Below are 16,630 nucleotides of genomic sequence, written 5' to 3'. Positions count from 1 at the left end.
AGGGTCAGAGAAAAAGAGGAAGACCCCCAACAAGATGGATCAGCCAGGTGGCATCATTGATGGCATCAAGTGTGGCAGCAGTGGTGGGGTTGGCCTGGGATCGGACATTGTTTCATTCTGCTGTGCATGGGGTCGCTATGAGTCAGTTCCAACTCGATGGCACCTGACAACAACAACACGCTTTCAACCAAGATCCATCTGATGTCAGCAACTATATCCCTTGTTCCACGTACTTGTCTGAATCTGGCCAGAACTTCTGGCAGCAGTTCCCTGTCACTGTACTGTTTTGGTCATTTTAAAATTATCTTTAGAAAAGTTTTAATTGCGTGTGATATTAATGATATTGTCTGATGATACTGGCATTTGTTTGGTCACCTCTCTTTGGAATGGGCAGAAATATGGATCTCTTCCAATCAGCTGGCCAGGCAGCTGCCTTCCAAATTTCTCGGCATACAAGAATGAATGCCTCCAGTGCCTCATCAGTTGGTTGAAAGATTTCAGTTTGTATTTCATCAATTCCCGGAGGAAGGCTTCTTCTTTACCAATGCCTTCAGTGCACCTTGGACTTATTTCTTCAGTATCATTGACTCCTGTTCATATGCTACCTCTTGAAATGGTTGAACACTGACCAATTCTTTTTAATACAGTGACTCTGTGTATTCCTTCTTCCATCTACTTCTGATGCTTTCAGCATCATTCAATATTTTGTCCATAGAATCCTATAATATGGCAACTCTTCTGTTTTCTCAGCGTGAGATATGATGAGCATGTTCTTCTCTTTCAGTTTTGTAACTCCAGATCTTTGCATATTTCATTATAGTGTTTGACTTTGTCTTCTCAAGCTGCCCTTTGAAAGTTTATATTCAGCCCTTTTACCTCCTCCTTTCATCCATTCACTTAAGAATCTCTACGCTCGAGAGCAAGTTTCAGAATCTCTTCTGATATCCATTTTGGTCTTTTTTTTTTTTTTTTTTTTTTTTTTTTTTTTTTTTTTTTTTGTCTTTTTTGTCTTGTTAATGATTCTTTGCTTTTTTCCTTTGATGTCATCCCACAATTCTTCTGGTCTTTGGTCATTAGTGTCTAATGCATTAAATCTGTTCTTGAGATGCTCTAAATTCAGTTGGGATGTGTTCAGGTTCATATCCCAGTCACTTCATGACTTTATCAAGCTTTCATTTTAAGGTAGTCAACGTCTAAGTTGCCCATCCCTATCTACTCTGTATACAAAGGGGACAGTGTTGATACTTGATGTGAAGACTCCTTCCCTCTCGGTTGGTATTCTGAGCTACTACATCCAGGAATAGAGGTCAAGCTTACCAAATTATAGCAATTTACCCTAGTTTCCTTTATAAAATATAGACATATGTATATGTACATACATACATACATACATATATATATACATATATATATGTGTGTGTGTGTGTGTGTGTGTGTGTAAAATAATATATAATTATTTTATCGTCCTCTAGTCGAGTTCTGACTCTCAAGCCATTGAGGCTAGGTCAAATGGGTACTAGCTGCAAGTTTGGGTGTTCTTGTGTGTCTCCCCTCACTTCGTTTATCAGTTGGACGATTTACTCTTAGTTGTAGCCCTCCATGGCTATGTCCTTGTCCATGGGCTCAGTTGTCCACAGGTCTCATCACACTTTGGACCAACCAGCCCCTCCTCTTGTTTCTCTCATCTCCAGGTTGATGGGAGTCTATGGAACATGGTAAAACTCAGCCCATATCTTCATTTCTGCCTTTTTCCCACCACTTCCACTCACCAGTAGATCACCAGTAGACCAGCAAGCTTATATGTCTGCTCATGTGTTCCATTTGGTTTCAGTCTTGAAGGGGATTTTGTCATGCAGGGGACTTGATTGCTTGCCTTGATAGCTTCCTGACAAACACCTTGCTTATTCTTGTAGTAATCAACCATACTGCCATTTTTGTTTTTTGAGTTTTCCTGATGATCTTTCTTTGAAGATATATCTTCTGAGGCTCTAGCTGTTCCAGGCTGGTCTGCTTGTCCTTTCTAGTGGGAATGTCCCACCTCAGCAGATTCTAGATGGGTCTCAGGATTCCAACTAAGGTCCTATACTCTTCAAAGGATCTGCAAGAGGCCTATTTCACTGGCTAAGTTGTACAACCCCTTTTTAGGTATTCCAATCAGTTGCAGGGTGAAGATGAGCTTACAAGCGTTCTGTAATCATGTTTCCCGAAATTCCTTTCTATCCCACTCAAGTGTCTATTTTATAATAGTAGGCAAGGGAAATCAATCATAAGACAGTCAAGCATCTTAGTATTATTTCCCCTCTTCAGACTATGCCTCGATCTCTGTATCAGAGAGCTGTTGTTCCAAGCTTGAGCATACATCACTATTTACCTCTGTCCCATTTAGCCCATGCAAACTTGTCTCAGTGTTCCCCTATCTACCCTGTTCTTCCACCCCCTCCCCCTTCTTGTGTATTGCCCTACCCAATGCCTGAACTATGATGTGTTCATATTTTGGCTCTCATAGACTTGTTTTAATTTTCTTCAGCTTCAGCCTGAACTTGCATATGAGCATTTGATTGTTCCACATTTCTGCCCCTGGTCTCTTCACACAGATATAGCCCATTGGTTTCTGTGTATTCCATCTGTTGAGGTCCATGCATACAGTCATCTTTTATGTTGTTGGAAAAGGTATTTGCAATGAAGAAGTCATTGGTCTTATAAAATGCTATTTTCGACCTCCAAGGCCATATTTTCCATCTACTGATCCTTCTTTGTTTCCAACCTCGGCATTCCAATTATTAGTAATTATCAATACATCCTGATTATATTTTTGATCAACTTCAGACTGAAGAAGTCCTCAGAACTTTTCAATTTCATCATCACTGCCTTTAGTGACTGGTGCATAAATTTGAATAATATTTGTATTAACAATCTTCCTTGTTGTTGCTGTTGCTGTGTGACTGCTGTGTGCAGTGGGTCGATTGCGACCCTCCATAGGGCTTTCAAGGACCAACTGGTGAGCCTGAACTGCCAACCTTGTGGTTCAAACTGACATTGCAGTCCATATTAACTCACAGCGCCACACCAGATGTGTGGATATTATCCCATCATGGACAGTGTTGTACTTCAAGACGGATCTTGAAATGTTCTTTTTGATGATAAATGTGATGCCTCCTCAATTTCTCATTTCTTGCATAGTAAACCATGTGGTTGTCAGATTCAAAACAATCAACTCCAGTTCAACTCACTAATACCTTAGGATATTGATGTTTAGCATTCCATTTCATTTATGACAATTTCCAATTTTTCTAACCATGGGGGCTCATTTTCTGGCAATATATCTGACAATATTCTGGTGATCCTCATCATGTTTCAATATTCAATAGTGTAGTGCAACTGACAGTATTCTACTGCTACTTATAAGGTTTTCAGTGACGGAATATTTGGAAGTAGTCTATCTCTCCTTCCTAGTCTGTTTTAGTATTGAAGCTCATATGAAACCTGTCCACTATGGTTGGCCCTGCTACTATTTCAAATACTGGTGGTTTCCAGCACCACAGAAACGTGTTTAAGTCACCACAGTACAGCAAACTGGCAGATGTGTGATGAAAATTATACACTTAAGTATGGTTAAAATGACAATGTTTCTTATATGTATTTTACCACAATAAAAATTTCTGAATAAGGATGAAAATAGTGAAATTGACAGACTTACATATATTACATGCTCAAAATGTAGACAGACACATGAATAACTAGTTGTTGTTGCTACGTGCCATCAAATCAGTTCTAACTCACAGCAACCCAGCAAGGGTTTCCAAGGACTAGTTGGTGGATTTGAACTGCCAACTTTGAGGTTCACAGTCCAGTGCTAATCCTAAAGCACTAAATCAGGAGTCCAATAACTATTGTTGTTATGTGCCATGGAGTTGTAATTTTGAACTGCTGACCATGAAGGTCACAACCCGATTCATAACCACTATGCTACCAGAGCTCCTTCCAATAACTACGCAAACTACTAAAACCTTGATGTCATTCTATATTTCATGTATATCTCATGTCTTAGGTACATGATGGCCCTAGTGGCTTTCCCTAATATCTATTCCAATTCAAATAATAGTCTATGCCAATCATGTTACACCAATTTCCCTCAGGGTTTAGAAATAGAAATATGATCCCATTCTCGGAGATAAGTTCTGTGTGGACTCATGGGAATCTTTCCGGAAAATTATCGTTGCTCCTAAAGAGACAAGAGGGAAGATCTAAAGTAGCCTAACATTAGAGATCAAAACAGTGATAACAGATATGAGGCTCCAGACTGAATAGGTCATGAGACAATAAGCTTCCATCCAAACAACACTCTAACCTAATCTGATATTGTGGGGGTTTACTTAATTTTTAGAATAAAACATGTGGTAATCTTAAAAGCCACAAACAAAATCTCTTCATGTGTATGAAATTCCCTAAAGCAATAACATGCATTATAAGATGGTATTCAACACAACAGAAGTCAAGCCCAATAATAAGCAACAGAAACCTATATAAAAAGCTACTAAAATTGATTTACCTGATGACTAGGGCCAACACGAATTTCTCCTTGGGTACTGTTCAGCCTCCTGTCATGAGAAGAGCAGATAAAATTAGAACAATACAGTTGTGACACACACACACACACACATTCTTCAAGGAAAATCATTCACTTGAATTAACTGGGAAAATCAGGATAAATTCACTTCTTTAGTATTTCTAACATTGCCCCAAACTTACATAACCTTCAAACACATCCAACAATTTTTTTGAGAATTTTCTCTGTATTTTTATTATCTCTTACTGTTTTGGAAGTCTAATCACCCATAAGCCGTTGTTCATCATCGTGTCCCATATAACTCTTAGGTTTTCTTTGGATTTTGAGAGATTTCTCTTCAAGCTCACTAATTCAGCTTCCATTGCTTTTGAATCTACAACTTTGCCCTTTCAAAGTATTATTCATTTCTGAGATCTCAATAATAATCTTCTGGATTTCTAATCACAGGTTTTGTATTGTAATCAAAATTTTCGTTGCTTGTTCATATAGTGTTTTCCTGAATTCTTCTAAAGATTTTGTGTTCTCCTTGCTTTCCTTGATCGCTCTATCAATCCATTGAAGGTATGTAAATATCATTCATTTGAATCCTTTTTCAATTAGTTCTATTACCTTTGCTTTCTCAGAAATGGTTTCTGGCACTGTATCTTGGTTATTTGTTTCAACCATTCTATTTTGTTTCTTTGTGTGAGCTAAAATTGTCTGCTGTCTCTGAGGATTTGGAGAATTATTGTATTTGTATTTAATTGATGATTATACCAACATGTTGTTGTTGTTGTTAAGTACCGTGGAGTCGGTTCTGACTCATAGTGACCCTGCATAGGGTTTATGAGGCTGTGAATCTTTACAGGAGCATAACACCTCATCTTTCTCCTGCAGAACTGCTAGTATTTTTGAACAGCCAACCTTCAGGTTAGCAGCCCGATTCATAACCACTACGCGACCAGAACTCCATTTACACATCTTAAAACACCTTTTCACTCTCTTCCTCTCGGTCTCATATTGAACTCAAGTTGGAAGAGGTGAGTACAGTCTCAAAATGGAGGTAAACAACAATAAAAGCAAAGATAAAAAATGTAGAGGACAATAAATGCTGGCAGGGATATGGAGAGACTGGGACACTCCTGCAGTGCTGGTGGGACTGCAAAATGGTCCAACCTCGCTGGAAAGCAATATGGCGCTTCCTCACAAGGTTGAAAATAGAAATACCCTATGATCCAATAATTCCTCTACTTGGTATTTACCCACAAGAAAAACAAGCCAAAACACAAGAAGATATATGCACACCAATGTTCATAGCACAAGAAGATATATGCACACCAATGTTCGCAGCAGCACTATTTACAATAGCAAAAAGATGGAGAGAGCCAAAGTGCCCATCAACTGAAGAATGGATAAACAAACTGTGGTACATACACACAATGGAATATTATGCTACATTGAAAAATAACAAGGAAGCTGCAAGCATAAAACATGGATGAACCTTGAGGACATTATGTTGAGTGAAATTAGTCAGTCACAAAAGGAGAAATACTGCATAGGACCACTACTGTAAAAGACTAATAAAAAGAACACATACTAAAGGGGATGGATTCTTTTCTGGTTGCTGGGATGTGGGGATGGGGTAAGGGGAGGAAGGGGAAGGTGGAGCACAGGGCAGGGAATAGACACAGAATAATTTGGGTGCTAGGGAGAGGGGAAATATACAAGAAGGGAAAGGGAAATGGAAGAAAAAGCAGATGGGAGAACAATTAGGTCTCAAGGGCTAAGTGAGACAGAGGTAAATAATGATATATGCACAACCCTGGAACAACAGGGCTCTGGGATACAGAGATTGAGCCATGGTTGGAATGGGGAAAAGGGGGAATAATGTTAAGATGCTTGGCTGTCTTTTGAATCTTGGTTTTCCTTGCATTATTTTATAAAGTAGACACTGGATGGGGAAAGAAAGGAATAGCGAAAAGCATCCCCATAGAAAGCTTGTAAGTCCGTCTTCTGCCTGTAACTGATTAGAATACCTAAAATGGGGCTACAACATGCCCAGTGAAGGAGGCTTCCTGAGGAGCCTCTGCATTACATAAGACTATAGTTGGAAGCCTGAACCACATCCAGATCTCCAAAGATGGGAAATTTCCACTTGAAAGGATGAGCAGACCAGCCTGGAGCAGCTAGAAAAACAGAAGATACTTCTTGAAAGAAAGACCTACAGGAAAAATACAAAACAATAGAGGCAGACTGACTGTTACTACAAGAACAAGCAACTTGCTTGCCCAGGAGACATAAAGGCAAGTGGTCGGGTCCCCTCAGTGCAAACCCCCTTCCAAGACTAAGACTCAAAGGAATACATGCTCTGATTGGTGACCACGCTCGTCACCAATAAGGGGAAGTGAGGGAAAAATAGCAATGAAGTGGCGAGCTAAGCTCTACAATGTTCAGTAGACTTTTGTGAACCCGGGTGAAGACCTGGTTGGCCAGCAGTGTAGCAAGACCTGGGGACTCTTGGGCCCAGAGTCAGTGACATAGCCACAGAGGACTAGAGTAGAGAGTGAAGTGTACAGCTAATAAGAAGAGAGGGCATATGCACAAGAACACCCATATATGCAGATAACACCCAATTGACCTGGCTTCAATGACTGGATGATCAGAGCTCAACCAGAAGAAGACAGAAGAGGAAAAAAAAAGAGTAATCTGATATAATTTGATGAACTTGACCTACACTCTATGGCTGCAGTAGCTCAAAAGAGGAAACAAATCCTTACAGCAAGGATCATTCCCACCCCCTCCATACACAGAGTAGATAGGGATGGGTCACTTGGACATTGGTTGGTTGGTTATGTGCCATGGAGTTGGTTCCGATTCATAGCAACCCTGTATAGGGTTTCCAAGGCTGTAAATCTTTACAGGAGCAGAAAGTCTCATCTTTCTCCCGCGGAACAGCTGGTAGTTTTGAACTGCTGACCTTGCGGTTTGCAGCCCGATTTGTAAGCAGTACACCACCAGAGCTCCTTTAAAACACCATTTTGTTGTTGTTGTTAAGTTACCATGGGGTTGGTTCCGACTCATAGTGACCCTGCATAGGGTTTCCAAGGCTGTAAATCTTTACGGGAGCAGAACACGTCATCTTTCTCCCGTGGAACTGCTGGTAGTTTAAAACTAACGACTCTAAGGTTAGCAGCCCAATTTGTAACCACTATGCTACCAGAGCTCCATTGGTTACCCAAAATGTGTGTGTGTGTGGCGGGGGGTACAAAGGCAAGAAGTGACTGGCTTACAAGCTTTCAAGAGGGAACCTAGATCCAGAGGGCGTGGGGAAAGGTAGAATCTCCAGTGAATAGTATCTAATCTGTCTGGGTGGGGCTGATGAAATGAAATGCAGACAGGTCTCTTGTGATACAATAGTGAATAATTGTTATCAGGACTGATTGTGAGAGTTGGAAATGTAAAGTTAGACGTTTTATAGCAAGGAGGGGAGTGATTAACATTTCTGTCTAGGAGCGGAGGTCCCTGGGACCATCAATAGTGAAGAGCAGAGAGTAGGACCCTATCCAGAGAAGCAGTGATGCCAGAGACGGAGGCAGAGATGATGATGTGGAGAGATGGAGCAGCAGGAGACTTTAGATCCAGAGAGGGAGCGGGGCTGTGTGCTGACGACCAGGGTGCAGGCTTGGTTGGTTGATGATGCATAGAGGGGATTGTAATCATGGCAGTGAAACAATATATGATAGAATGAATGTAAAACTAATGTTCTCCCATGTAAACTATCACATAATTCACAATAAAACATTAAAAAAAGAAAAAAAAAATGTAGGTAAAACCGACGCCTGGTTGCCCCCATCCCGACTCCGGCCATCACCTCCGCCGCTAGGGTTGAAGGGTCATGATCCAAAGGAACCAAAGCAGTTTTGAAAACTGTTTATTGGTGGTCTGAGCTTTGAAACTACAGATGATAGTTTAAGAGAACATTTCAATGGAACCTCGGCAACCTAAGACAGAGCCATTGCCATGCTGCAATGAGTTTCGATGACGGGTAAGACTGAGGAATTTGCACTGACCGCCTAAGACAGGCAGCGTCCCTTAAAGAAACAATAAATAAGGGGGAATCTGATGCAGACCGTGCAGACCCGGTCAGGAGGTCAAGACCCTGTGGGCCCAAGCGTTGTTGACCGTCCAAACCATAGGCTCTGAGGATCAGACTTTAGCCACCTAGTAGACATAGCAAACTGTCCCTCATCTGATTATTCAGTAATGCTTGTCAGTAATCTCATACATGAGCCCTGGATATCCACAGACAAATGTAAAAACCTTCCCTAAAAGCCGAGACTATAAATTCCAAAAAGGCAAGTTCCCCATCCCCGCCCCTCCACAAAAAAAAAGCTAAAGAGGATAGAGAGAAACACTGCTAACTGATGATATATGGAGGGGATAATAATCAATGTAATGAAACAAGCTTTATGAATGGTTGAATGTGAAGCTGATGATGTGCCCTGTAAACTTTCACTCAATCCAAAATAAAAACATTTAATATAAATAAATAAATAAATAAATAAATAAATAAATAAATAAATAAATAAATAAATAAATAAATAAATAAATAAAAAAGAAAGAAAGAAAGAACATTTCAAGAAGTGGGGAACACTCACAGATTGTTTGGTGATGAGAGATCCCCAGAGAAAACATTCCAGAGGCTTTGGTTTTGTGACTTACTCTTGTGTCGAAGTGGTGGATGCAGCAATGTGTGCCCAGCCACACGAGGTTGATGGGCGAGTAGTGGAACCAAAGAGAGCTGTTTCTAGAGAGGATTCTCTGTAAAGCCTGGTGCCAATTTAAGAGTGAAGAAAATTTTCATTGGTGGCATTAAAGAAGACACAGAAGAATATAATTTGAGAGACTACTTTGAAAAGTACGGCAAGATTGAAACCATAGAAGTTCTGGAAGACAGGCAGGGTGGAAAAAAGAGAGGATTTGCTTTTGTAACTTTTGATGATCATAACACAGTTGATAAAATTGTTCAGAAATATCACACTATTAATGGGCATAATTGTGAAGTGAAAAAGACCCTTTCTAAACAAGAGATGCAGTCTGCTGGATCACAGAGAGGTTGTAGAGGTGGATCTGGCAACCTTATGGGCCATGGAGGGAACTTTGTAGGTGGTGGAGGGAAGTTTGGTTATAAAGGAAACTTTGGTGGAAGAGGAGGCTATTTGGTGGAGGTGGTGGCAGCAGAGGTAGTTATGGTGGTAGTGATGGTGGATAGAATGGATTTGGAGGTGATGGTGGCAACTATGGAGGTGGTTCTGGTTATGGCAGTAGAGGGGGCTGTGGTGGTGGTGGACCAGGATATGGAAACCAAGGTGTGGAGGATATGATGGTTAATAAACCAAGGTGTGGAGGATATGATGGTTACAATGAAGGAGGAAATTTTGGCCGTGGTAACTATGGCGGTGGTGGGAACTATAATCATTTTGGAAATTATAGTGGACAACAGTAATCAAATTATGGACCCATGAAAAGGGGGGGCACTTTTGGTGAAAGAAGCTCTGGCAGTCCTTACGGTGTTAGTTATGGATCTGGTGGTGGAAGTGGTGGATATGGAAGCAGAAGTTTCTAAAAATTCAGCAGAAAGGGGCTACAGTTCTTAGCAGGAGAGAGAGCGAGGAGTTGTCAGGAAAGCTGCAGGTTACTTTGAGACAGTCGTCCCAAATGCAGTAGAGGAACTGTACAAATCTGCCACAGGGGGAACGATGATGATCCATAGTCAGAAAAGTTACTGCAGCTTCAACAGGAAACCCTTCTTGTTCAGGACTGTCATAGCCACAGTTTGCAAAAAAGTGCAGCTATTGATGAATGCAATGTGGTGTCAATTAGATGTACATTCCTGAGGTCGTTGATCTGTTGTAGCTTTGTCTTTTTCTTTTCTTTTCATTACACCAGGTATATTGCCCTGTAAATTGTGGTAGTGGTACCAGGAATAAAAAATTAAGGAATTTTTAACTTTTCAATATTTGTGTAGTTCAGGTTTTCTACATTTTAGTACAGGAACTTTGACAAAATGCAGTTTTGAAGGTGTTTCCTTGTGAGTTAACAAGTAAAGAAGATCATTGTAAACCACTATTTTGCATGAATTTTGCTAAAGTTAACTGTAAATAAACACCTATTGACTTTGCAGTTTAAGGGGAATCTATTCTCCCCATTTCCAAACCATGATATGAATGGGCACTGACATGTGGAGAGAAGAAATATTTGTATGTATGCAATGTGTGTTTTAGATAATAACTAGGATTGGATATTTCAAATAGTGTATTTGTGAATTCATAGCACTAAGATTAACTTCAATGAAAAAAAAATCTCAAAATTTCTATAAAACAAAACAACCTTTTCACCCTAAAAACCTGATTATGCAACTTTCCATATTAATACCTTCCTATGCTATCCATTTTTGAGTCGTGCCCTATCAGCAAATGAAGGTTCCAAAAGCTTTACTCCATTTGTGTCACCATGATCAACTGTACTTTGCGGAGGCTTCCTTCTCCAGTTGTATTTTGACTGCTTTCCAACCTGAGGGCTCATCTTCTGGCCTATATCTGACAATATTCTGGTGCTATCTGACAGTATTTCACTGTTATTCTTCAAGTTTTCTATGGCTAAACATTCAGAAGTAGTTTACCTCTCTTTCTTCCTAGTCTTAGTCTGAAAACTCAGCTGAAACCTGTCCACCAAGGGTAACCCTGCTGGCATTTAAAATAATAGTGACATAGCTTCCAGCATCACAGTAACATGCAACTCACCACAGTACAACAAACTGATAAATGAATGGTGGTACAACCTCATTTGCTAAAAACAAAGAGGACTTAAAATACTTACTGATGAAGATCAAAGACCACAGCCTTCAGTAAAGGGAAAAAAAATCCTCACCACTGCAGCAATAAGTAACATCATGATAAATTGAGATAAGATTGAAGTTGTGTCAAAGATTTCATTATACTTGGACCCCCTATCAACATTCAAGGAAGCAGCAGTCAAGAAATCAAACAACATATTGCATTAAACAATTGTGCTGCACAAGACCTCTTTAAAGTGTTCAAGAGCAAAGATGTCATTTTAAGGAGTAAGGTGCACCTGACCCACACCATGCCATGGTATTTTCAGTAGATACAACTGAAAGGAAGAAGAGGAACCACTGGAAGAGTACAAGAAGGAGCTCATCTCATTCTCATCTAAGCCAGTTCACGACACTTTCAAAGTCCTCTTTCCTAAATTCTGAATCAAAATACTTTCCAGGCCCAATGACAACAATCCTTTGTTGTGCTTCACAGTTACCTCTGAATTTTCAACATTGTCAAACATCGGACTTTCATACAGGAAGAACTGCTCATGATCATCTGCTGACTTGTGGAGAGTACATTAAAGCAGCAAGAACACAAGAGGGCACATGGTGTCTTTTGTTCTCCCCATGGTCTGATATCCCCACAATTGTACTTGAAACTGGTTAAGTGAATTAATGAGCCATATTATTTCTTTTGGAGTCCTGGTGTGGTGCTTTGGCTTAATGCACCAGACTGCAACGCCGTTTGAACTGCAAGGTTGGTGGTTCAAGCTCACCAGCTGCTCCTCGGAAACCCTATACAGGGTCGCTATGGGTTGGAATCGACTCAATGGCACTTCACAACAACAACAAATTATTTCTTTTGGGGCCTTTAGTTTAATTTTAAATTAAACATTTTTCCTCATGCAGAGTCCTGTGTTGGCAAAAGTGGGCAGAAAATGTGACAAAGGAAGAGAATAACAATTAGAAAGAAAACAAAAGCAAGCAGAAAGAAACACCAGAAAAACAAATCCAACCACTACCTTGGTTTAGAACATTTCAAGAGAAATAGTAATGCATGAATGCTAAGAAGAGTTACTTAAATGATTAATCTGACTCAAAGCAACCCTGTATAGGATTTCCAAGGAGCGGCTTGTGTGTCTGAATCACTAAACTTGCAGTTAGTCTAGTGCTTGTAGTCCAGTGCTTATCCTACAGCACCACACATAAGAAAGCTTTTAAAGAAATTACTCCAAGGTGGTTCGGTTCTAAAGAGACCTCTGAAGAGGAAGACAAGTACAACAACCAGGGGAAAACAAAAAGGAGGACTTGGAAAGTGAGGACAAAAATCCTATGGATGAAAGCACTCACTTTAATATACAACAAGTTATCCTTCATCCTTTTAGGAGAAGAATGACATTTAAAAACAAAGAAAAGAAGTAGAAGTTAGAAGGTAAATTATTCAAGTAGCTTTATGTAAAAGTTAGAAGCTGCAGTTTTAGGAGGTATGGAAAGAAATGAACGGTCTTGTTGATAGAAATGATGCTGGAGATTCAATGACAGAATTTTGTAAAACCAATAACCTCTTTATGCAAACACTTTTTTTAAACAACATAAATGGTGACTATACGCATGGACCTCACCAGATGGAATACACAGGAATCAAACTGGCTACATCTGTGGGATGAGATGGTAGAGAAGCCCAATGCCATCAGCCAAAACAGGCCAGAAATTGACTGCAGAGCAGACCATCAATTACTCAAATGCAAGTTCACACTGAAACAGAAGAAAATTAAAACAAGCCCACAAGAACCAAAATGAAAACTTGAGTACATCTCCATCTACATTTTGAGACCATCTCAAGATCAGATTTGATGCCAAGAACACTAATGACAGGAGACCAGAGGGCTTCTGGGATGACATCATGAAACCATACATGAAAAAAAGCAAAAAGTCATCTTAAAAAAAACAATAATAAAAAGAAAATGGCCATGGTGGATATCAGAAAAAACTCTGAAACATGCTGTTGAATTTAAAGTAGATAAACAAATGGAAGACATGAAGAAAAAGCTGAACAGAAAATTTCAAAGGACAGTTCACAAAGACAAACTCAAATGTTATAATGAAATGTACAAAGATCTGGAGTTAGAAAACCAAAAGAGAAGAGCAAGTTCAGCATTTCTCAAACTGAAAGAACTAAAGAAAAGAAAAATAAAGCTTCAAGTTGCAATACTAAAGGATCCTTTGGGCAAAACACTGTGTGGTGCAGGTAGCATCAAAAAAAGATGGAAGGAATACAGAGTTACTGTACCAAAAATAATTCATGGCTGTTCAGTAAAGTGCTCAAGAACTGATTGTACTTAAGGAAGAAGTCCAAGCTGTTCTGCAGGTATTAGCAAAGAAAAGAAAAAAAAAAAAAAAAGTGCCAGGAACTGATGGAATAACAATGGATATATTTTAACAAATAGATGCATTGTAGGAAGCACTCACTCATCTAAGCCAAGAAATTAGGCAGACAGTTATGTAGCCAGTGGACTGGAAGAGATTCTATTTATTTCTATTCTAAAGAAAGGTAGCACAACCAAATATGAAATTATAGAACAGTATCATTAATACCACACACAAATAAAATTTTGATTAAGATCTTTCAAAAATGGTTGCAGTAGCACATTAAAAGGGAGCTGTCAGAAATTCAAATGGGATTCAGAAGAGGATGTGAAATGAGAAATATCAACGCTGAGTTCAGATAGAACTTGGCTAAATGCCAAAAATACCAGAAAGATGTTTACTTTTGCTTTAGTGACTATGAAAAGGCATTTGACGGTGTGGGTCATCACAACCCAAGGTTCACATCATGAAGAATAAGAATTCCAGAACACTTCATTGTACTTATGCAGAACTTGTACATAGAACAGGAGGCAGTCATTTGAACAGAACATGGGGATGCTGCCTGGTTTAAAATCAGAAAAGGTGTGTCAGGGTTTCATATTTGTTCAATCTTTATGATGCTGGATAAATAATCCCAGAATTTGGGTTCATTAACAACCTGTGATATGAAGATGAAAAACCTTGCTTACTAAAAGCAAAGAGGGCTTGATGCACTTGCTGTTGAAGATCAAAGACTACGGCCTCCAGTATGGATTACCCCTTAACCTAAAGAAGACAGAAAGTCTCATAACTAGATCATTAAACAGCATATGATAAATAGAGAACAGACGAAGTTGTCCAAGACATCATTTTGCTTGGATCTACTACAATCACCACTCATGGAAGCAGCAGTCAAGAAATGAAACAACGTATTGCATGAGGCAAATCTGCTGCAAAAGACCTCGTTAAAGTGTTAAAGAACAAAGATGTCATTTTGAGGACTAAAGTACACTGGACCAAAGTCATGGTATTTTTAATTGCCTCATATGCATGTGAAAGATGGACAAGAAAAAACTTCGAAGAATCCATGCATTTGAATTATGGTGTTGGAAAAGAAAATGGAGTGTACATGGACTGCCAGAAGAACAAACAAATCTGCGTTGGAAGGAAGTACAGGCAGGGCCTTTCTTAGAAGCAATGGTGTCTCACATACTTTGGACATTTTATCAGGTGGGGTCAGTCCCTGGAGAAGGATATCATGCTTGGTAAAGTGGAGTCAGTAAATAGAGGAAGACCCCCAAGGAGATGGACTGGCACAGTGACTGCAACAAGGGGCTCAAACAGAACAGCAAAGATTTCAGTCTGCTGTGTACATAGTCACTGTGAGCTGGGAGCCGTGGAATCAAACTGGCCAGGAGGCTATTTCATCATGAGAACTTCCTTAAAAACTACCAGTATTACCACTATTACCGTTCCAACTCATCTCTTTCTGTTCTGGAACTAGTCATGAACAAAACAAACTGCCAAAATCTCTTGCTTTCACTTATAAATACTTTCCAAATGCTTTCCTACAAAAAGTATCATCTCAGGATGTTTTAGTCATAGCTTTTCTAATATCCTGTGATTACAGCATAATTTTCAAGTTCTTCTACAAGGTGCATGTTATTACAAGACTATCAAAAAGCTGTTTAATAATGATTTCCCTGTCACTGCAACATACACTGCTAGCCCCAGGTATTTCAAGGACAAACTTTACTGGCTCATTTTTAGTAAGACAAACTCCCCCAATGACTTGCTGAATGTTGTTATGTGCTGTGGAGTTGGTTCCAACTCATAGCGACCCTGTACAGGGTTTCTAAGGCTGTACATCTTTACAGGAGTAGAAAGCCTCATCTTTCTCCCACAGAACAGCTGGTAGTGTCGAACTGCTGACCTTGCAGTTTGCAGTCCGATTCATAAACACTATGCTACTGGATAAATAGGACTACTTATACTCAACTTATTTCCATAAAAGAGACTAATTTTATTAATAGGAAGCCTAGTGGCTCTATAGGATAAGCACTGGACTGTAAAACCACAGGGCTGGTGGTGTGAGCCCACCTGTCACTTTGGGGGTAGGGGGTGGGGATGAGGCTTTCTGTTCAGGCAAAGTTTTATAGCCTCATTAACCCTATACAGCATCACTATGAGTTAGAACCAACCGATGATTCTTAACAACAACACAATATACCAACCCTGTATGTGGTTTCTGAGGAGCAGCTGGTTTGAACTGCTGACCTTGAGATTAGCAGTTCAGCACTTAGCCTATAGTGTCACAGAAGGACTCCTCCATAAGGTATGGTGGTGGGAGGGGTTATGTGCCACTGAGTAGTTTCCAACTAATAGGAAGGAGCTCTGGTAGCGTGGTGGTTATGAATCGGGCTGTGAACCTTTAAGGTCAGCAGTTCGAAATAACCAGCTGCTCTGCAGGAGAAAAATGAGGCTTTCTGTTCCTGTAAAGATTTACAGCCTCGGAAATCCTGTACAGGGTCGCTATGAGTCGGAACCAACTCCACGGCACATAATAACAACATAGGGTTTCTGATGGAGTCTTGGTGTGGTACTGTAGGATAAGCACTCAACCACAAGGTTGGTCTGAACTGCATGGTCAGCAATGTAAACTCACCAGCCACTCCTCAGAAACCCTATACAGAGTTAGAAGAGACTCGACAACATTTAACAATAACATAAGGTTTCCAAGCTTGTAAATCATTATGGAAGTAGAAAGCCTCATCTTTCTCCCAGGAAGCAACTGGTAGATTCCACAATAAAGTATATTATTGTTGTTGTTGTTGTTAGGTGCCATCGAGTCAGTACCGACTCATAGCGACCTTATGCACAGCAGAACGAAACACTGT

The 16,630-nt window shown here is 39.9% G+C and overlaps 1 protein-coding gene across 1 annotated transcript in view; it reads right to left on the bottom strand.

Annotated features, from left to right (window-relative positions):
• Positions 1-16,630, bottom strand: part of RERE (arginine-glutamic acid dipeptide (RE) repeats) — a 687,265-nt gene that overhangs the window by 226,067 nt on the left and 444,568 nt on the right. The window contains exon 8 of the mRNA XM_006873098.1: positions 4,550-4,598. Coding sequence (XP_006873160.1) covers positions 4,550-4,598 — 49 coding nt within the window. The remainder of the gene's footprint in view (positions 1-4,549; positions 4,599-16,630) is intronic.

This window comes from Chrysochloris asiatica, unplaced genomic scaffold (genome assembly GCF_000296735.1).
Source record: "Chrysochloris asiatica unplaced genomic scaffold, ChrAsi1.0 scaffold00223, whole genome shotgun sequence".
NCBI classification, from domain to species: domain Eukaryota; kingdom Metazoa; phylum Chordata; class Mammalia; order Afrosoricida; family Chrysochloridae; genus Chrysochloris; species Chrysochloris asiatica.
The sequence above is the reverse complement of the archived record's forward strand: the minus strand, read 5'-3'. Positions and strand labels throughout refer to the sequence as shown.